The sequence below is a fragment of the Chiloscyllium plagiosum genome, unplaced genomic scaffold (genome assembly GCF_037043375.1).
Source record: "Chiloscyllium plagiosum isolate Xiang-an unplaced genomic scaffold, Cpla_swu_hap1 HiC_scaffold_3, whole genome shotgun sequence".
In the NCBI taxonomy this organism is placed as follows: Eukaryota; Metazoa; Chordata; class Chondrichthyes; order Orectolobiformes; family Hemiscylliidae; genus Chiloscyllium; species Chiloscyllium plagiosum.
The window spans coordinates 120274860-120298848 of NW_028270141.1; the positions used below are offsets into that span (position 1 = coordinate 120274860).

Sequence of the window (23989 nt, forward strand, 5' to 3'; positions counted from 1 at the left end):
AGCATCAAAGGAGAAGGAGAATCGATGTTTCAGGCATAAGCCCTTCTTCAGGAATGAGGAGGGTGTGCCAAGCAGGCTAAGATAAAAGGTAGGGAGGAGGGACTTGGGGGAGGGGCATTGGGAATGCGATAGGTGGAAGGAGGTTAAGGTGAGGGTGATAGGCCGGAGAGGGGGTGGGGCCAGAGAGGTCGGGAAGAAGATTGCAGGTCAAGAAGCTGCTGCTGAGTCTGAGGGTTAGGACTGAGATAAGGTGGGGGGAGGGGAAATGAGCTGGAGAAATCTGTATTCATCCCTTGTGGTTGGAGGGTTCCTAGGCGGAAGATGAGTCGCTCTTCCTCCAGGCGTCGTGTTGCCATGGTCTGGCGATGGAGGAGGCCAAGGACCTGCATGTCCTTGGCGGAGTGGGAGGGGGAATTAAAGTGTTCAGCCACGGGGTGGTTGGGTTGGTTGGTGCGGGTGTCCCAGAGGTGTTCTCTGAAACGTTCCGCAAGTAGGCGGCCTGTCTTCCCAATGTATAGGAGGCCACATCATTTACTGCATCCGATGCAGGTCTTTGGCCTCCTCCATCGCCAGACCATGGCAACACGGCCTTGTAATCTTCTTCCTGACCTCTCCGCCCCCACTCCCTCTCCGGCCTATCACCCTCACCTTAACCTCCTTCCACCTATTGCATTCCCAATGCCCCTCCCCCAAGTCCCTCCTCCCTACCTTTTATCTTAGCCTGCTTGGCACACCCTCCTCATTCCTGAAGAAGGGCTTATGCCCAAAACGTTGTTTCACCTTCTCCTTTGATGCTGCCTGACCTGCTGCGCCTTTCCAGCAACACATTTTTAAAATCTATCAAACCTAGCCTACATCCTGGTATCCCTACTATGGGGATGAGCGGGGAGGTCTTATGTAATTACCCTCATTCTGTTGCATCATTGTCCATGCTTTGATCGTGTCAATGACGATCAGATTTTTACAATACTCATTGACAGTTCTCATCCTCTCCATAAATAGCAAATTAGTAAGGGGACAATTTGCATGGGAGGCCTCAATGTTGAACCACATTGACCTCAAATCCTGACAAGCCCAATCACTCACATAAGACAATAAAGAACTTACTTGATATTATTCGAACTCTGGGAGGTCTACCCTCCCTTGTGGAAGCTGCAGCTTAGCAAACTTAATAAGAGGGCACCTGCAGCGCCAAATGAAAGCCCCAAGCCAACCATTAAGTCTCTGCAACACTTGCCTAGGTAACACCAGAGGGAGCATTCACATGGGTATTAATCGGCGAGGAAGAACATTCATTTTGATCAAGGCTATTCGACCCAACCAGGATATTGGTAATACCTCCCAATGCTGAAGGTCCTGTCTTAACTTCTCGAGCAATTGTATGAAATTAGCTTTGTACAGTTGGTGAAAGGCAGGGATAATGAAAACACCAAAATATAGAAAACCTCCCTGTGACCACCCAAAAAGAAATAGAGTTCTATTTTCAAGATCAGGTACTCCCAGAAGAACCCCCCCCCCCCCAACACAAACAAGGCCTCTGATTTTGCAAAATTAATTTTATACCCCAAAAAGAAGCCAAACAAATTAATATTTTGTGTTAAATGGGGCACAGGCAATGTTGGGTTAGCCAAAAAGTGAAGAACATAGTCTGCATAGAGAGTGATTTTATGCTCTCCTATTCTCACTTCTGGGGCAACTATGTGGGGGTCCTTCCAAATAGCCTCTGCCAGCGGTTTGATCGCTAAAGTGAACAGCAGTGGCAAAATGGGGCACCCTTGTCGGCTGTCGCTACCAGTGCTAAAATTATCTCTTTTTATGCCACTTGCGAGAACCGCTGCCATAAGATCGCGATACAACTGCCGAACTCACCTGGCAAAAAACCATGCCCCTCTCCCCCATCACCCCAAGACATAAAATAGTTACGCCCACTCCACCCAATCAAACACTTTTTCCAAATCTAGGGAGACTACCAAGCCCAGGATCGCCTTTGCTGGCATACCTGGACCATATTCAACACTCTTCTCATGTTGTTAGAGGAGCTGCGACCTTAATTAAACCTGTCTGGTCCTCCTTTACAATAGAGGGCAATACCTTCTTCAGCCTCAACGCTCATGTTTTTGAGACAGAATTTTAAAATCCACATTTAGCAGCAACATGGGTCTGTATGAGGCGCAGTCCTCAGGATCTTTCCCTCTGTTAAGAATAAGGAAAATATTAGCTTCCCTGAAAAAGGTCAGGAGACAGTCCTGACTGTACAAATGGTTATACATGCCCAGCATTGGCTCAGCCAACATGTTTATAAACTTCTTATAAAACTCACTTGAGAATCTGTCTAGGCCAGGCGCTGCGCCACTTTGGAGCTGCCTTGTCACCTCTTGTATCCCTTGTGTTGTCAAAAGGGTATTCGAAAGGGAAATCTGCTCCAAAGTTATATTTGGAAGATCCAAGTTCTCAAAAAAGGATTCCAACCTTGCCATCCCATCCTCACAGCCCTCTGCATAAAATTTCCTAAAAGCTGCGTTGATCATTTTGGACTCACGAGTGGGAATACCAGTACCCTCTCTAATGGACATGATGGATTGAGTAGCACTCTTCTCCCTGGCCAGATATGCCAAGTATCTACCTGGCTTATCACTGTGCTCAAATAGTCTTTGTTTCACTGTCTGGGTGAGCATGGAGTTCAGAGCAGCCCAGAGAGCTGTAATCTGCTGTAACTTAGTCACAGATGGTCTGTCATAATATGCCATGTTGGCTACCTTCAACCGGGCCTCAAGTATACGCTGTTGATCTCTCCTCTGTCTCTTCTGGGTCACTGAGTGTGAGATAATTATACCCCTTGAATAGGCCTTGGCAATCTCCCAGAGCACGGATGGGCTACTGGCTGTACCTTAATATCCCAGAAAGTCTTAAACTTCCTTGTGAATCACTCAATAAGCTTACTTTCTTTCAAAAGAAAAGGATCCATGCGCCAATGCCGCATATCTGTCCCATTATCCCTGATCTCAACCTCCAAACATACTGCCGCATGGTGTGAAATGGCTGTATTCCCAATTTTAACAGGTTAGTACCAAATCCAAAAAAGTCAGCGGGTCAGAAGCATATCGATCTTTGTGTGGCACTTGTGCAGGTTGGAGAAGAAAGTAGATTCCCTTCCTTCAGGGTGAAGACATCTCCACACGTCCACCAGCCCCAACTCCCCACAAAGGTCCACTGTTTGGATTGCGGAGAGATGCCTGAAAGACCCCTTGGCATCCTATCCACCTCGGGATCCATAAGATGGTTGAAGTCTCCACCTATAATTGTGTGGCGCACTCCAAGGGGCATCAGCGTGGAAAGTGCATCAATAAAAATTTGAGGAGCAGTAGACATTCAAAATGCTGTACTGCTCCCCATATATTAGGACTTTGAGGATCACAAATCGGCCATGCTCATCCTTAATTTGGTCTGTCAACTGGAATGGTAGATTCTTTTGTATTAGTATAGCCACTACTTTACTTTTGGAACTAAAAGGCGTGACTGTAACTTTAGATGCTCCTTATCACCTAAGTGGGTTTCTTGTAGCAGAGCAATGTTGACCCTCTCCTTTCTGAGACTCCAGAGCACTTTCTCTCTTTTAACTGGTGAGTGACTCCCCTTTATGTTCCAGGTACATCATCTAAATGAAAAACTACCCATAACCGTCTAAAGCGGCCCATGACCCCCCGAGAGGAAGAACCCTACTCATAATGTGCCGAGTGGAGACAAAAAAAATTAATAAAATCTAAAAAATAACAACTACAAACACTACCAAAGCAAAAATTCTAATAACTACTTCTAAAAAAAGCAAAGACAAATAACTGGAGATTGCTTGCTCACAAGGCGCACTCACCCTACGCACTAACACCTCCATAGCTCTTCCAGCTGAAGCTGCACCCCAAACCCAGACAAAACGGAAACAAAGAAAACATACATCTTTATACACATGGAAGTTGGCATTCAAGCCAACCCACCTATACATCGACCCCACTTGTTGTCAATAAAAGAAATGACCACCCCACCCAAAAAAATGGCGATAAAAGAGACTATCAAAAATAACAAGAAAGAGAAAGAAGAAACAACCCCACATATTACAGGAACAAAGCCAGGTAGACAAGGCAAACAACAGAGAACAAAGGAAACACTATTGTCCAGAGTAGTTGACCCAACCAGTCTATTTTAAAGTATCTAGGAAATCCTTTGCCCTCTCTGCTGAATCAAAATTATGCATGGGGCATCTTCCAGGGGCTGGTTGAAGCACAACACTGCCAGGTACCTTACAAAATATTGAATGATCAAGTGTCTCAGCCTCTTCTTTACTTCTTCGTAAGATTTCCTCTTTCAGATCACAGCCTCAGAAAAGTCCTGAAAAAAACATGATTTTTGACCCCTTGTAGATCAGGGCCTGTGGATCTTTCCCCAGTATTTTGGAAGCTTCCATAACCATTTGTTTATTTCTGTAACATTGAAATCATGTTAGGACAGGGCAGGGGCACTGGTCCAATCCGGTGAGCCCACTCAATTTGCACCTAGCCAGATTTGGCTCCCGGTCCCAGGAGGTGCGGGAGCCATTGGTCCAGGAAGCTAATCAGCTGATCTCCCTCCCCTCGTTCTGCCAACCCGATGATGCAGATATTTCTTCTCCGACCTCGATTGTCGAGTTTGTCGACCTGCTCGATCAAGGCCTGCACCTGTTCTTCCAGGGCCTGGATCCAACCCAGCAAGGATTTTGTCACGGTCTCTGATGCCGCGGTTTGCTGCTCCACCTCCTCCATGCACTGCCCAAGATGTTGGATCTCCTGCTCATGCTTTTGTAGGACGGCCGAGATTGGTTCCAGGATATTATTTTGACAGTAAATAAGTATACAGCAAATTTATGTTAAACTTCAAAACTAACATGATTAATAAAAATATTATCATCAATTCAGCACACTACTGTTAAATAGAAGCTAAAGTTGAATGTCCAGTGTTAACTCTGCTACCAAACAGCTTTTTCTGATTGTACTTTTGATTGTCTACTTTATATGCTCTGAAATCTTTAATATGCGCTGATGCCCACAAACAATTTGTGATTGTGATGCCATTATTAAAGACTTATAGATGTTAACTTCAAGAATATTCTTAGGGTATCACAATTGAATAATTTTAATTTTGTACTTCGTGATTTTCATGTCATTTTTTTGTTTCTAGCTGAAAGTAAGTGGCAGAAATCTCCTTAACATTTGTAAATTGATGTTCAAAGTTAGTAGGAGTGAGAATAATGATGTTCTATTCCAAAATGATAACATTTTGGGTAAGTTACACTTCTCTAGAATATTTAAATTGTAAAATATTGAAAAATAGATCTATCATGATGGAGAATGCAATACTGTAATATTATATATTATTATGCTGCTGAATGCGATCAGTCATTTTGAAAAATGTAGTCTCACATTAATTGGCTTTTTTTTAGTTCATGGAACATTTTATGCAGACTGTTTATCTTTCATTTCTCAGTTATCTCTTTGTGTGGTTTAGTATCACCAGTGAGCTTGGTTGAATAATGTGCAATAATATTGCAGCTTGAACATGAATCAGCAACATAATTTGACATTTTCTCTTGTAAAAATTAATTTTAAGCCTCATTATTTTTATCCCTCAAAATCCTAATAACAAGTACAACTTCAATATCTGTATAGGGGAGAATTTTGCAGCCTAAACTTACTTTATTATCATAAATCTAGATTTACAATAATGAATGCTGGGACAATTTGTAAATCAGTATTACAGTACAACAACTCAATTTAACATTACACCTTTTAACACAGGAAGATATTCTAAAGCTCCTCATAGCTTTTTTAAAAATAGAGACATTGGAATGGGTGATCAAAAGCTATGTCAAAGGTGTGGGAATTTAGGAAAGTGAGAGAAGTGGAAAGGTTGAGGAATTTAGGGAGAGAATTCTTGAAAATGTGGCCAAGGCAGTAGCCAAAGCTAAAGGTTGGTAGGATCCGCTGTACTTTTAGCAAAGTTGCTACAATGAACCAGATCAGTTCTGATGAAGTTCCTGACTGATATTAACACTCAGTTAGATTGAATAGATGGATTAAAAAAATGGGATTAAAGTACTGTGAGAACACTGTCGGTAAATGGGATTAGAACCATTTATTTGCATGAATGATAAACACTGGCATAAATGAATTATTCCTTTTATATACTGATATTGTATAACTACCATCATAGGGAATTTAACAGTATACCATAAATTAGGGTTTCCAATAATACTCCACAAAAATTATAGTAGCCAATGGGGAGAACTCTGAGGAAATTATGGGAGAATACATCTGTGTGAAGTAATGAGTAGGATTTTACACTATGCTCAAAATTAGAGTGGTGCTAGAAATGCACAGCAGATCAGGCAGCATCCGAGGAGCAGGAAAATCAATGTTTCAGGCAGGAGCCCTTCATCAGAAATGGTGCTGACCTTGAAAAAAACTGCCAAAGAGTTAGAGAGCTACCGAACATCAAATTCCCCCATCTCTATGACTCTATCTAGTCCTGACATTTAATTTGGTGCCACCTGCAGGAATTCTGGGTTCCATCAAGCAGGCTCATTAGCTAATCAAATTGGAGGATTCTCATAGAAAACAACCCAAGAATTAAAACCCACAGATTACAATTTAGTTTTAGTCATTTTATTTGCTCATGCTAATCAGAACAATGTCTATTAAATTGAATACTTAACTTAGTTATGGATAGTATTAAAAATAGCTAATCCTTTGCAGTGAAATCCATCATGTATGGCACTATCACTGTGCCAAATAGCAACTCAAGACTTGAGCATCCCTGACACTGTGAGACATCGTCAGCAAAATTGTACTGTAACACAATCAACAACCCCATGGCTTGGCATATTCCCCACTCACGTATTACCATCACGCCAGGGGACCAACCCAGGTTCAATGGAGAGTACAGGAGAGCAGGCCAGGAGCAGCGCCAAACTGTAAAAATGAGATGTCTACCTGGTGAAGCTACCAAACAGGGCCACTTGCATGCCAAACAGCGTAAACAACACAGGATAGACAAAGCTAAGTGATGCCACAACCAATGACCTCCAGTCCTGCCACATCAATCATGAATGATGGTAGACAATTGAACAACTCACTAGAGGAGGAGGAGGCTCCACAACTATCTCCATCCACAACGAGGGAAGAGCCTAACACATCAATGCAAAAGATAAGGCTGAAATATTCTCAGCAATCTTTAGCCAGAAGTGCTAAGTGGATGATCTATCTTGGACTGTTCCAGTGGTCCCAAGCATTATGGATACCAGTCTTCAACCAATTCAATTCACACCACGTGATATCAAGAAACCGTTGAAGGTCCTGGATACTGCAAAGACTATGGGCCCTGACAACATTCCAGCAATAGTACTGAAGACTTTTGATACTGAATATGCCACTCCACTATCCAAGATGTTGCAGTACAGTTATAACACTGGCTTCTACCCAACAATGTGAAAAATGCTCAGGTATGTCCTGTATACAAAAGCAGGACAAATCCAATCTGGCCAATTAGTCTACTACTGATCATTAGTAAGGTGACAGAGAGTGTTTTCAAGCAGGACCTGTTGAGCACCTGCTCAATGATGCCCAGTTTGGATTCCTCAAGGTCACTCAATTCCTGACCTCATTACAGCTTTAGTTCAAAAAAGAGGTGAGGTAAGAGTGGCAGCCCTTGACATCAAGGTCATGTTTCATTGAGGGTGTCACCAAGGAGCCCTAGCAAAATTGGAATCAGTGGGTATCAGGAGGCAAACTCTTGTACTGGTTGAAGTCATACCTGGCACATAGGAAGATGGTTGTGGTTATTGGAAGTCAGTCATCTCAGCTCCAGGACATCTCTGTAGGAGTTCCTCAAGGTAGTGATCTACCCCAGCTGCTTCATCAATGACATTCCCTCCCTCATTAAATCAGAAGTAGGGATGTTCACTGATGATTGCGCAATTTTCAGCACCATTAGTAACTCCTTGGAGCCTAAAGCAGTCCATGTTCAAATTCAACAGGATCTGGACAATATCCAGACTTGAACTGACAAATGACAAGTAACATTCACGCCACACAAATGCCAGGCAATGACAATTTTCAATAAGAGACAATCTAACAACTACTCCTTGCTATTCAATAGTGTTACTAACACTGAATCCCGCGCTATCATTATCCTTGGGGTTATCATTGACCAGAAACTCAACTGGACTTTCTACGTAAACACAGTAGATCAGCGAAATACTGTGGTGAGTAACTCATCTGACTCCTCAGAGCCTGTCCATCATCTCTAAGGCATGGGTCAGGATTCAGAATAGATTCCACTTGCCTGGATGGGTGTAGCTGAAACAATACTCATGAAGCTTAACATCATCCAAGATAAAGCAGCCTAGATTGGCACCACATTCACAAGCATCCACCTCCTCCATCACCGATGCTCAGTAGCAGCAGCATGTACTATTACAAGATGCACTACAGAAGTTCACCAAAGATCCTTAAACAGCATCTTCCAAACCCATTACCACTTCCAAATAGAAGGCCATGGGCAGCAGATATATGGAAACACTACCACTGTAATTCTACTGAAGAATTGTGCTCCAGAACTTGCCATTCTACTATCCAAGATGTTGCTCGGCCATCTGCCCAACAATTGTCCAGATACATTCCATACACAGGAAGTAGAACAAATCAAACCTAATCACTTACTGCCCCATCAGTCTACCCTTAATTCATCAATAAAATAATGGAAAGTGTCATCAACAGTGTTATCAAGCACTCACCTTAGTGACTTGGAAATATATTGTTGTTCACTGTCGCTGCATCAATACTTCTGGAATTCCTGCACTAGGGGCATTGTAGGTCAACCTACAGCATATGGACTACAGCCATTCAAAAAGGCAGCTCATTCCCCCCTCTCAAAAGCATCTAAGGACGGGCAATAAATGCTGGCCAGTGGTATGGACCAGGCCAGACCTCCTCAAAACATTTCAAGAAGGTAGTCAAGACTCTAACTTCTCTAGTTGTTTTAAGCACATGTAATTTGGATAGTCCAGGAGTGATGCAACTGGTCAAACTACCCAGTTTTAAATAAAACAATTTGTTTATAGATTACCGAATGAAACACAAGCAAAAGAGAACAGAATATAGAATAACTTAACCTGTTTGAAAACCCAAGCGACAACGTAATGATGCTGTTCCAATTTCTTGCAACATCCCATAAACACACCCCCTTGACAAAAAGGTAAATTCAAACACAGGTTCTTACAGGAGAGATGTTAGAAAGAGAGGATCAGCCAGGGACATTGGCTGAAACATGGAACCTCTTTTTTTCCCAGCAGCTTCTTGGGGTGCCCAACTAAAACTGAACCAAACTAGAAAAATCCCTGAACTGGGAAAATCAGCCACTGCCCTTTCATTGTACAAATATTTTTGAAAAACCCAAATCAAAAGGCCTCCTCTGATTGTTGACTTAGGTGGTATCTGTTAGCCATTATTAAATAGCTAGTTCAGGCATACTGGCACCTCTGCCTTTATGACTCCTCTCAAAAAATACCAAGGCCAACATAACTTAGTTGAGGGAGCAGCATCGTCACACTAGCTAGTGATGCATATGTTCCACGATTAAATAAAAAAATAGAAAAAGATAGTAACATTCTTTGGTGTTCATTCCCACTTTTCAAAGAATAACTATATTCTTTAATTCTGAGTGCGTGTGCGACAAAAAGAATTCTGGTCTGGGTAAAATTGAACTTGAGACTGACAAAAAAAGCATGAGTGATTGATTTTTAGGAAAGAGATACCTTGAGTACAGGCTAAGTACATTCCAGCAATAGTGAAAGATAGGGGCTCAAAAATCCTGGCAAAAATGGACTCTTTGAATGATAAGATGATAACAATTATGATAAAGCAAAAACAAAGATGTACGATGTGTTAGGTGAATTCTTCAAGTGGAAACCAGCTCAAATGGAGTGGGTTGAGAGGACAGGTGAAGACAAAAGTACATTTGGCAAAACGAGAGTATAAAAATAGAATGGTAGTCAACATAATATGGAACTGATAAATCTTCCACCAGTGGGCAAATTGTAGGCAGGTATAAAGAAGTGGACTGAGTCCTATTCGCGAGAAAGAAGGTGACATAGAGTAAAAGATGCAGGGCAAAGTTGGAATATTTAATGAGTATTTTGTGTTGGTATTTAGTGAGGAAGAAGAACCTTACATAATATCAGTGGAAGCAGAGATAGTGTAGACAATGGAGCATGTGAGAGTTGAAAGAAAAGCGGTATTGGAAAGGCTGCTATGCCTAGCGCAAATAGGTCACATGGTTTGGATATTTGCATCCCAAGTTGCTGAAGGAAATAGGTGTGGATGTAGCAGAAGGGCCTGTCTTAATCTTTCAGTTTTCCCTCAATATGGAGGAGGTGTCGGGATTGAAAATAGAATACGTAACATCCATATTCAGAAAAGTGTGTCAGGACAGACCTAGAAACTACAGGCCAATTAAATTAACATCAGTGGTGGGTAAGATTTTGGAATCCTCAATTAGAATAAAACAAACAGGCATTTGGGAGAAACTTGAATTTGAGAAATAGTTTGATAAATTGTCACATAAAAGGTTAAGTAAAAAACTGAAGCTCTGGAATAATATGGTCAGTATCCAATTGGTCACAAAAATGGACTTAATATGGAAAGTAATGGGTTATGGTGGATGGTTGTTCTTTGGACTGGAAGGTTATAGACAGTGGTGTTCCCCAAGAATAAATGTCTTGGATAAATGGATCTTGGAATATAGAGTTCAATTTCAAAATTTGCCAGACACCAAACTTTGAGGAGTTGCAAACAGGATGATGTAATTACCTGTAAGAGGATGTAAATTAGCTAATGTAATGAGTTGACAAGCGGCAAATGGAATTTAATAAGGAGAAGTGTGAGAGGACAGATTTTAGAAGAATGTATAGAGAGAGGAAATAGAGATTTAATGATGCAGTTCCAGAATGTCCAGGAACAGAAAGACTCAAGGACGGGTGAAAGTTATAATGAATCTTTATGAAGCTCAGGTTGGGTGCCAAATAGGGTATTCCATCCAGTTGTGGTCACCACACTTTAGCAAAAATGTAAAGGTCCTTAAGAGGAGCAGAGAATGACTTAGAGTGGTTGTTTTAGTTACAAGATTAGATTGGAAAAGCTGAGGTTCTTTGCTTTATAGCAGAGTTGATTAAGGTGAGAGTTGATGGAGGTGTCCAAGTTTATAATATGTTTAAATAAGGTAGACGAGGAGAAATGCTAGATAGGAAAGGGGATTTTAAGATTTTAGGCAATAGATATAAAGGGTTGTGAAGAAGAACCTTTTTACACAGTGATAATGACCTGGAACTTACTGTCCATGGGGATGGAAGTTGGATTAAGTTGCTTTTCTTCACATGGTGTCTCAGATATTGAAAGTACATTATTATAAGTACTTTCTTGTATCTATCAGACAAGTTGTAGGGTACATAGCCAAACAAATTAAATGAATATTATTTTTATATAACATTATAATAATTAGTGTCTAGAGACCTGACACCTATTATGTTATACCTAAAATGCATCCTTCTCTAAGGACTGTAATGTTTATTATACAACTTGGAGGAGACTTAGCCAAGAGCATAATGACACAATATAACAGGTATAAAATTAGATTTTTGACTTTTTAAGATATTTGTGAACAGAATGTAAATGAGAGATATTGGTTAAATAACTTTAATCATTTATACCAATTTAATAAAATTAATAAAGAGTATATTTTCTGCAGATTGCTTGATGGAGGTCTTCAGTTTTACAGATCCAATTGGTAACATTGATGCTTTTTTATACTGTATGGGAACAATCAAGTTCCTTTCTGGAAATATAATCCTACTCAAAGACCTACTCAACAAAGGTTTAGTTGAGACTTTAGTGCGGTTAATGAAGGAGATTAATGATGTCAACAGAACAAGTGACACATATCTTTGCAGCTCAGGACATTTATTGGTCCAGGTCAGTAACATTGTGATAAGTTAATTTGTATAGATTGTGCTGTCACTTTTCACAGTCTCTGTCATTGGTGTTTAATAATCATGAGATAAAGAAATGTGAAAATATTCCTCAGATTTTCACCATATGCTACACCCTCAAAGCACTGCTTTTCTGTTGATGAATGTACCCCTCTGTAACATCTATGAAGCTTGTCTCATCTTACATCATAATTCCAAATGTTTTCCATCATACTTTTCCCTATTTCATTACTAAATTTATTTATTCATTATTGTGTTTATAGCACTGTATTTTTGTCTTCCTTCTCAAATCCTAACAATATTTAGTGTATTTATGGATTACTAACAAACCTAAGTGGTGGATCTTTCCCAGGCCTTGAGCAGCATGGCAATGCCAAGACAGTTCGGAAAATATAGTGAGAATACAAAAATTAGATTCACGACATTGAGAAAAAAAAGACAATTTTCCCATTAAGGTTTAACCAGTAGTAATGAGCAGCAACTATCTTATTTCCAAATACTTGCAACTCATTTGTAGTTAGTCTCACCTCATTTCGATCCAGCTTCCTACTTTCTTGAGTAACTAGACAGTGTCAAATCCTGACACAAAGGTTTGCTCACCATTTGCTTCTCTGAGCCTTGTCCAGTTGCACTAACACCACCATTTTGCTGCAAGCTCCCAGGACACATGCTCCTCCACGTTTCCACACGCTTCTCCTCGATGCAACTGGATACCGCTGAATCATGGGCCTTACAACATCATCTTGGCTGTTTTTGAAACAACTTTCACACTGGTTCAACCTTTCAGAACTTCGATTTGGAACTAATGGATACTGATGTCTTGCACTCTTCTATGCGATTGTTTTGGCTGCAGGGGCACTCACATGTCATGCATCTGCATAACATGCCTCTTAACTTGCTTCCTTAATGCTCAATTACTTGTGGTTGACTTTGGCCAGCTTCTTGTGGCTTGCATTGCATTCTGCGCACAGGATTATCAGCCATAACATAAAAGCACCAGCTTCTCTGGCTTGTATTTCTGTTTAGTGCAGACAAAGAGGCATCCGGAGCACTAAACACTTCAACAGGGGATGGACATTTTGATGTATGGCACTGTGCTATGTCAATTTCATTTCTACATAATAGAACAAAACAGAGAACAAAGAACAGTACAGCACAGTACAAGCCCTTCAGCCCTTGATGTTGTGCTGACCTTTTATCCTACTCTAAGATCAAACTAACCTATATACCCTTCATTTTACGAACATCCATGTGCCTATCCAAGTGTCGCTTAAATGTCCCTAATAGATCTGACTCTACTACCACTGCTGGCAGTGCATTCCACACACCCACCACTCTGTGTAAAGAACTGACCTCTGACATCTCCCATAAATCTTCCTCCAGTCACCTTAAAATTATATCCCCTTGTGGTAGCCATTTCTGCTGTGGGAAAAAGTCTCTGACTATTCACTCCATCTATGCCTCTCATCATCTTGTACACCTCTATCAAGTCGCCTCTCATCCTTCTTTGCTCCAATGAAAAAAGCTTTAGCTCTCAACCTTTCTTCAGAAGACATGCCCTTCAGTCTAGGTGGCATCCTGGTGAATCTCCTCTGCACCTTCTTCAAAACTTCCATATCCTTCCTATAATGAGGTGACCAGACTGAATGCAATATTCCAAGTGCGGTCTAACTAAGGCTGTATAGAGCTGCAGCATAACCTCATGGCTCTTAAACTCAATCCCCCTGCTAATGAAAGCCAACACACCATATGCCTTTTTAACAACCCTATTAACTTGGGTGGCAACTTTGTGGGATCTATGGACATGGACCCCAAGATCCCTCTGTTCCTCCACACTGCCAAGATTCTTGCCTTTAACCCCTGTATTCTGCCTTCAATTTCGACCTTCCAAAATGAATCACTTTACACTTTTCCAGGTTGAACTCCATGAACTTATCGGCCCAGTTCTGCATCCTGTCAATGTTCCGTTGCAACCTATAACAACCCTCCATACTATCCAACACTCCACCAATCTTTGTGTCATCGGGAAATTTACCAACCCACCCTTCCACTTCCTCATCCAAGGTGTTTATAAAAATCACAAAGAGCAGAAATCCCAGAACTGACCCCTGCAGAACTCCACTTGTCACCGAGCTCCAGGCTGATTACTTTCCGTCTACTACTACCCTCTGTCTTCCAAGGACCAGCCAATTCTGCATTCAGACAGCCAAACTTCCCAGTATCCCATGGCTCCTTACTTTCTGAATGAGCCTACCATGGGAGCCTTGTCAAATGCCTTGCTAAAATCCATGTATGCCACATCCACTGTTTTGTCACATCCTCAAAGAATTCAATAAGGCTTGTGAGCTTCCCCTCACAAAGCCATGCTGACTATCTCTAATCAAGTAGCTAGTAGCACACAAACCCACCAACACTCTCAAACAAAAACTAACAAACTTAAAAGACCCAGTACAACCCATGGACAAAACCAACGTCATGTACAAAATTCCATGCAAGGACTGCCACAAACACTACGTAGGACAAACAGGAAGAAAGTTAGCCACCAGGATACACGAACACCAGCTAGCCACAAAAAGACACAATCCTCTCTCCCTCGTAGCCCTACACACGGATGAAAAAAACCCCATCATTTCGACTGGAACAACACATCTATCCTGGGACAGGCTAAGCAAAGACATGCCAGAGAATTCCTAGAGGCCTGGCACTCCAACCACAACACCATAAACAAACACATAGATCCAGATACCATCTATCAACCCCTCAGAAAACGAACAGGAAATGACATCACCACAAACCCCAGGAACCCCATCCAGGACAAACATATAAATAGAAAGCAGGAGACAACAGCTTCCCTTCACTTGGAGGTCGCCACTGATGATGTTACCTAGCCAGGTAATGAAACGTCTGGATATCAAACCTACAGCTCAGCGAGCAAACCTACACCCTAAACCTCAACCTGAGCACCTTGCATCTCTAATCAAACTATGGTTTTCCAAGTAATCATAAATCTTGTTTCTTGGAATCCACTTCAATAATTTGCCCACTACAGACATAAGACTGACTGGTCTGTAATTCTCAGGATTATCCCTATTCCCTTTCTTGAACAAGCGAATAACATTTGCTACACTCCAATAATCTGGCACTACTCCAGTGGACAGTGAGGACGCAAAGATCATCACCAAAGGCGTAGCAATCTCTTCCTTTGCTTCCTGTAGTAACCTTGGTATATTCCATTTGGTCCAATGAACCTATCTATCCTTACTTTTCAAAATTTTCAGCACATCCTCCTTCTTAACATCCTCCTTCTGTTTAAGCATATCAGCCTGTTTCACGCTGTCCTCACAAATGACACCTCGCAGTGGTGAATACTGAAGCAAAATATTCATTAAGGGCCCCCCCCACCTCCTCTGACTCCAGGCACATGTTCACTCCACTATTCCTGATCGGCTCTACCATCGGTCTGGCCATTCTCTTACTCCTCACATAAGTGTAGAATGCCTTAGGATTTTCCTTAATCCTACCTGCTAAAGTTTTTTCATGCCCCCTTCTAGCCCTCCACAGTCCATTCTTCAGTTCCTTTCTAGCTACCTTGTAACTCTCTAGAGCTCTGTCTGATCTTTGCCTCCTCAACCTTAAGTACGCTTCCTTCTTCCTTTTGACTAGATGTTCTACATCGCTTGTCACCCAAGGCTCCTTCACCCTACCATCCCTTCCTTGCCTCAGTGGGACAATCCTATCCAGCACCATTAGCAAGTGCTCCCTAAACAACCTCCACATTTGTTGTGCATTCTCCTGAGAACATATGTTCCCAGTTTAGGCACCCCAATTCCTGCCTACTAGTATTGTAATTCCCCTTCCCCTAATTAAACACTTTTCCATACCATCTGCTCCAATCCCTCTCCATGACTATAGTAAAGGTCAGGGAGTTGTGATCACTATCATCAAAATGCTATCCTACCGAGAGATCTGACACCTGGCCTGGTTTGTTGCCAAGCACCAAATCCAATATGGCCTCCCTTCTAGATGGCCTATCTACATATTGAGTCAGGAATCCTTCCTGGACACACCTGACAAAAACTGCTCCATCCAAACTATTTGAACTAAGGAGGTTCCAATCAATATTAGGGAAGTTAAAGTTACCCATAGCAACCAGCCTGTTACTTCAGTACTTTTCCAAAGTCTTCCTCCCAATCTGCTCCTCTGTGTCTCTGTTGTGATTGGGGGTCTGTAGAAAACTCCCAATAAAGTGACTGCTCCTTTCCTGTTTCTGACTTACACCCATGCTGACTCTGCAGCAAAACCCTCCTCGACGACCTCCTTTTCTGCAGCTGTGATACTATTCCTGATTAGCAATGCCACTTCCCATCTCTTTTACCTCCCCCACTATTTCTGTTGAAACATCTAAACCCTGAAACATTCAACAACCATTCCTGTCCCTGTGATATCCAAGTCAATGCAATGACCACAACATCGTAGTTCCAAGTTCTGATTCATGCTCTAGGCTCATCACCCTTATTCTTGATACCTCTTGCGTTAAAATAGACAAACTTCAACCCATCACACTGACTGCAACATTGCCCTATCAACTGTATATCCCTCTTCACAGACACTCTGCACACTGTATCTAGCTGTTCACTAGCTACTGCATCCTCAGATCCATAGATCCAGTTCCCACCCTCCTGCCAAACTAATTTAAACCCTCCCTCCCAGGATATTGGTATCCCTCCAGTTCGGGTGCAACCCATCCTTCTTGTACAAGTCTCACCTTCCCCAGAAGGTATCCCAAATGATCCACATATCTGAAGCCCTTCCACCTACACCAGCCCTGCAGCCATGTATTCATCTGCACTCGATTTCTGATCCTAGCCTCACTAGCCTGAAGCAATGGTAGCAACCCTGAGATTACGACTCTTTGTCCTGCCTTTTAGTTTACAACCTAACTCCTTATAATCACTTTTCAGGTCCTCATTCCTTTTTCTAGTTATGTCATTGGTACTGATGTGTACCACGACTTCTGGCTGTTCTCCCTCCCCCTTAAGAATCCTGCAGGCTTGATCCAAGACATCCCTAACACTGGCACCCAGAAGGCAACATATCATCTGGGAGTCTCGTTCGTGACCACAGAATCTCCTGTCTGTTTCTCTCACCATTGATTCTCCTATCACTATCACTCTCCTATTCTCCCCCCTTCCCTTATGAACCACAGAGCCAGGCTCAGTGCCAGAGACTGGCCGCTGAGGCTTTTCTCGGGTAGGTCATCCTCCCCAACAATATGCAAAACGATGTACAGAGGAACCTCGATTAGCCGAACGAGATGGACGGGCACTATTTCGTTCAAATATGATTATTTGGTTAATTGATTTCCTCTGGGCCTCAGAGTTTTCTGTGAAGTCTGCTCCCTGTTCAGGAGACTAGACAGCAGCACACTGTGTGCAAGCCCCCACCCCCTGACTGCCCCCAAACCCCATCTGCGCCCCCTGTCGCCCCTCAACCCTATCCGATCCCGCCCCCCCCCCCCCAACCTGGTCCACCTCCACCCACCGTCCAACCCCCATCCATGCCCCCAGTTGACACCCCCCAGGGCAGCCAGACAATACACCAACAGTAAGACTGCTGCTGCCTTTGTGGGATAAGTCTCCAAATAGCACACATACAAACACATGCACGCACACACACAACTTTTTACTGCAACTTTTTGACACATTCCACCTCTGCCCCGTACAGGACAATTTTAGAGAGATTATCTGGGAAGCGGGGTGGCGGGGGGATACACCCCTGTCTAGAACTCCAGGGAAAGTGTGTGTGGAGAGAGAGAGAGAGGGCGGGAGGTCATTTGGATACAGTGCCTGGACTGTCCAGGACTGTTCTCAGCAGCATTTCAGTGAGACGAGTTCGTTTTTAATCATTGCACCTGCAAACAAAAGACGCGATCAGGGTTGAAACAGCTCTTTGACATCATGTTTCTATCAGGACCTTGAGATCTCCTTTGGATACTCCGATATTCGGATTATTGATATTCGGATAATCGAGGTTCCTCTGTTAGTGTTGAGGGGGACTGCCACAAGAGGTCCCTGCACTGTCTACCTATTCCCTTTCCCTCTCCTGACGGTCACCCAACTACCTTTATCATCTAAGTTGGGTGTGACTGCCTCCTTAAACTCCTATCACCCCTCTTAGCCTCCTGAATGATCCAAAGTTCTTCCAGCTCCAGCTCCAGTTCCCTAACACGGCCTGAAGAGCTGGAATTAGATGCACTTCTTGCAGGTGAAGTCAGCAGAGACACTAGTGGTGACCTGTAAGAGGAGCACGCAACCAGCCTCCATCCCCTCTGCTCTAAGTTACCAAGAGAGATTGAATAGAAAAAATCCTTATCCCACCAATACTCCACATAGGTTCTTTATTTTATCGGCTAGAGGAGAAGGATGTGTGGGGGAGTCTCGGATTCAGCCACAGCCCTCGTACCCAGCTGTCCCCGTGTCTGCATCCATTCCTGTTGAGCCTTCGCTTCGCCTATTCACGAGGTAAGTATTTAACAGGAAATCATAGCTTCCTAGCAGCCACTGACTCTCACCACTCCCGCTGCTGCAAAGAAGGCTGCTGATTCATGACGTAAGTATTTACCAGGAAAATTTAGCTTCCCGGTAGCCCCCTTGGTCTGCGCTTTCACCACTCCTGTTGCTGTAATGGAGGCTGCTGATTCACAGGGTAAGTATTTAACAGGAAAATTTACCTTTTCAACAGCTCCCTGGTCTGCACTCTCACCACTTCTGCTGCTGCACTGGAGGCCACTGATTCACAAGGTAAGTATCATGTTACAACAGCTTATGCAGCAAACACAAATTGGGATTCAATTTAATGGGCATATTTGAAAGTCAGAAGCGACCAATCCTCAGTGGTCTGAAGAGGGAGTTTAAAAAAAAATTCACTCTTGGTATGTGGATTTCACTGGCGGGGCTAGCATTTAATGCCTATCTCCAGTTGCCTTTGTGAAATTAATGATGAACTCCCTTTTTGAACTGCTATAGTCCATATGCTGTAGGTAGATGTACAATGCTGTTAGGGAAGGAATGCAAAGATTTTGACTCAACAATACTGAAGAAATGGCTATACATTTCCAAGTCAGGATGGTGAGTGGCTTGGAAGGGAATTTGCAGTTGGTGTATTCTTATGTATATGCTGGCTTTACCCTTTTAGAAGGAAGTGGTGCAGTCTAAGGAGCCTTGATGAATTGCTGCAGTGCATTCTGTAAATGGTACACACTGCTGCTACTAAGCATCAGTGGTGGATGGAGTGGGTATTTTTACATGTGGTACTAATCAAGTGGGCTGCTTTGTCCTGGATGGTGTCAAGCTTCTTGAGTGCTGTTGAAGTTGCATTGATTCAGACATATAGGAAGAATTCCATCTCACTCCTGACTTGTGTCTTGTTGATGGTGGATAGACTTTGGACAGTTAAAAAGTGAGCTATTTCCTGCAGGATCCCTAGCCTCTGAACTGCTTATATGGCTTCTGTATTTACGTGCCTAGTCCAGTTCAGTTTTTGGTCAATAGTAACACCTTAGGATAGGTAATGGGGGATTCAGTGGTGGTAATACCATCGACAGTGGTTAGATTGATTTATTGGAGATGGTCCTTGCCTGGTAGTTCTGTGGCACAAATGTTACTTACCACTTTTCAACCTAAATCTGGATATTGTCCAGGCTTTGCTACATTTGGACTTGGACTCCATTTTGACATATCTGAGGAGTGGTGAACGACTTTGAACATTGTGCAATCAACAAACACTTCTAATTTTATTCATAAAGCAGCTGAAGATGGTTGGCCGAGGACACCATTCTGAGGAACTCTTGCAGAGAGTTGGAACTGAGATCCAACCACCACAAATGTCTTCCATTATGTCAAGCATGACTCCAACCAGTGGAAAGTTTTCCTCCTGATTCACATTGACTCCAGTTTTGGTAGCCCCCTGATCACACTCGGTCAAGTGCCTTAATTTCAAGGGCAGTCACTCTCACCCCACCTATTACAGTCAATAAAGGGACTTGGCTGACAGCAATCTGAGGATCAGTATCCTGGCACTCGGAGGATTGGACCACAGTCTGTCCTATGGGTCAAGTACAGCCAGTCTAAGGATAACAAGTACATCAGAGTAGTGTGGAGACATCCAACTGGGGACTGGGTAATACTCAGTTGGGCTATCTTCCCAAGTCAGCCCAGTGGTTTGGGTATTAATGTTCAATCTGGGGCAGTCTGTGTAGTCCTGGGGAAAGTGCAAGTTTGGGGTTGAAGTTCATTCGATTACTTTGCTGAGGGATGATGAAAGCAGCAATGTTCAGAAGAAAGATGTCGCCTCATACAGCGTAAGAAAAGATTAGAATTTCTGGTGGGGCATTCACACAATTTACAGTCATCCTAACCTCTGTATGAGGAGATTCAGTGGCCAATAAGAGCATGGTTATTCTCAAAGCCATGGACTCAGGGAGTAAAAGAGTAAAATGAATAGCGATGTAAAGGAGTTGAATGGAAACAGGTTATGCTGAAAGGTCATCTGGGACAAGAACATCAAGGGAACGTAAAAGCTGGAGGGGAATCAACATTAATCTCAGGTGGACCCTGAAACTCACTGACGAGGATTGAAAGCTGAAGCCTTGCCATCTTCACACCAAACTCAATGCAAGTGCCATAAGGAGTTAAAATAGCTGCAAATGCATGCATATTGGGTAGAATAAGGTACTGTCTTTCTCTTCTGGGGCAGAAAACATTTATTTGTATGTACAGCCCTGATTGCATTGATGATATCATGCAATCTGTACCCTGACCACTGCATACTTTGCAACAGTTAACGCCTTGTCATTATCAGATACATAAAACAGAAAAATGCAAAAATGCCTCATCTGCTTGGTCTGTCAGTATCGATTTTCATACCGCTGGAACACAATACATTGGAGCTGCTGCATTCCCCACCCAACAAAGTATCCAATTGCATGCTCGGTGATGGTGAAACAAGTTTTTTTGGGAAGGGATTCTAATTACACTGGAGAACTTCCAGTAGTTAACTCAACTCATGTAGCACTGGTGCTTTGGATCTATACTATGCATCTGAATAAGGTTGCAGAGCTCACAGCTCCATTTTGTCAAATGACATCAACCTCCTTGCATAGGTGAAGCCTCCATGATACATTATGTTATCATGATGTTTAATAGAGATTGATGTGAGTAATCAATAATGTTCATTTGTCTGAGATGGGATTAGTGCTTGGACAATGCCTTGTGGTGTTGCTGACCATTAGTCATTGCAGCATAGAAGATAGCAAATGGAAGGAACCTCCAGTGGTTCCTACAGTCCAGAGGGAGAAGTAGCAACTGAAGATCCCATGAGGTAGTGGAGGGGAAAGACCAGATCCTGAATATACTAGTCTCACTATCTCTATCTTCATGAAACACAATGAATTGCAGACTAGAATCATCGAAATTCCTGCAGTGTGGAAGCAGGCCATTCAGCCCATCGAGTCCACACTGACCCTCTGAAGAGCATCCCAACGCCCCATCCCCACGCTGTCTCTGTAACCCTGCATTTCCCATGGCTATCCCACCTAACCTGCACATCCCTAGACACTATGGGTAATTTAGCACAGCCAATCCACCTAGCCTGCATATCTTTGGGCTCTGGGAGGAAACCAAAGCATCCAGAGAAAATCCATGCAGATATGGGAAGACATGGGAAGAATATACAAACTCCACACAAACAGTTGCCAGAGGGTTGAAGTAAAACCGGGTCTTGGCACTGTGAGGCAGTAGTGCTAACCACTGAGCAACTGTGCCGCCCTAAGAAAGTCCTGGGCCATTATTACCAAATTGTGTCTCCAGTTAGAGCAGGATTTGCACTCCAAAAGAATGGGTAGCCATCCCATCCAGATGCTGTTAAGGTAACAGTTATGCTGAATTTTTATGCCAACAAATTGTTCAAAGGGGCAATGGGAAACCAGTGAATATCTCCCAATCCTCTGTCTTTGAATGGTAGAGGAGACTGTATGGGCTAAATGGCCTACTTCTACCTCTATATCTTCTGAGTTTATGGAGAGCTCTCAGGTCCCTACTAGTTCCAAGGTCCATACAGGAATGGCTACTGAGATACAAGGACAACCCCTTCATTCAAGACTGATATCTTTCTAAAACCTTCAAACTGACTGCAAATGGTAATACATTGTTGCCCACATTGGAACAAACTAAAAACCTCCTTTAGATGAGGTTTCGCATGTCTGAGCTGTCCCAATCGGGCCTTGAAATAGGACCACAAAGGTTGTGTCGCATCATCTTTGCATGCTATGCCCTTTATAACTGGAGCCCAAAGGAGGAATTTCCTGGATATAGATTAAATGGGAGATCAACAATAACCCTCTGCAGATGAGGATGTGCACATGCAAGAGTCCTTGACAGAGCTATCTACTATTGACTCGAGAAGCTGGACAGCACCTTATTGAGATCTACTTCCAAGAGGTATGAGCTGCCTTTCAACTTCCTTTCATTGTGTTACTTCTTCATTCTATGACACATAATCCCTAGTCACTCCACAGTATATGTGGGCCTGTTTATATCTACACTCCAGTGAACTTTTCTGTTGACAAATAAATGTTTTGTTATCCATGTGATGCTATGCATGGTATCTCAAGCTGATCTCACGAAAATAATTTGTACTTTATAGGTGCTTCTTATTGTTCAGGAGACAGGCAGTGACATGGTGTAGCACTGATGTCAGATGGTTTTAAATGCTTCTGACAACATGGCATCTGAGTGCTGTGTAGTGGAACCCTTCAAGATAGGCAGCAGATTGTGAGTAATTGTTCAAAACTTCCTTTTCATTCTTCCATCATCAGTTGGTCTTCAGAGTTTCAGAGTTTGCATAGATATCCCAACATAATCTAGTCCCACTTGCCAGCACCCAGCTCATATCTCTCTATGATTCTACGAGATCGGTACGTTGTGCAGAAGTGTTTGAGCATCTTTCGGGGAAGCATTTGTTCTGAGAGAGGCAACGTTTTGTACAGTTTCTCTAAGCAGGCCACTGAGCTATGCGTGAGAATGGAGATGTGAATTTCCCATATACATTTGCCAGCCTTGAGTGATAGTACATTCCCTTGTAAAGCTGAAAGATAGAATGGGAGGAATATTTGGAATCATCACTGATTTTATTCTCTCATTCATAGGTTGCAGATCAATCCTGCTGGATAGCCCTATCACAATCCTTGAACATTGTTTGTAGCTTCACTGTAGTGTCTAATAGAGAGCAGCACTTTGCTGCAGTTATCAACATGATGGTCTAAGGCTCCCTGACGTCTGATGCTGTCTGTAGTCGAGGAATTGGTTATTTGTGAGAATGAATAATGTTTGATAATTATAACTTCTTTCATCTTTGGGATGTCTAGAGAGGATGCTTTCACTAGGTCCTCCAGACACAAAGAAACTAGAGCATACATTTCTGGAATGCCCGTGAACATAAGAGTTTTGTGAAAGTGCTGGAATATTGGCAATGAAAAATCACATGTGCAGGAAAACATTTTTTTCTTCCTTGTCCTCCCATTATGTCTAAATGCAGTCCTGTGGTCTACAGTTGGGATGGAGGAAGTCAGCTCTTGAGGACCCAGACTCAGAGAATATCCTGCTCAGTTGGATGCTCACCCTTCTTGATTTGGACCTGCAAGCATCAGCATCACAGGCTGTGCAGAGACAGAGGGTCCTGGCATCTCTGAAGTGTCCTGAGGGGAAGCTTCTGAGGAGCTTGTGTGTAGCTCCTTCTCTATCTGGGTGTGCCAGTTGTCTCTATAAAGTGAAGTGCCCCTTCAACGAGGTCAAGGTCAATCATCCCTCTTTTCCTCTTGCCATCAATTTGAGTACCTATGGCTAACTGATGGAGTGCAGATCTCTG

At 42.8% G+C, this 23989-nt stretch overlaps 1 protein-coding gene across 1 annotated transcript in view; it reads left to right on the forward strand.

The window, feature by feature from the left end:
- The window catches only part of armc2 (armadillo repeat containing 2), a 251300-nt gene that overhangs the window by 138879 nt on the left and 88432 nt on the right, over positions 1 to 23989 (forward strand). Inside the window, exons 10-11 of the mRNA XM_043687090.2 lie at positions 5206 to 5308; positions 11827 to 12050. Coding sequence (XP_043543025.1) covers positions 5206 to 5308; positions 11827 to 12050 — 327 coding nt within the window. The remainder of the gene's footprint in view (positions 1 to 5205; positions 5309 to 11826; positions 12051 to 23989) is intronic.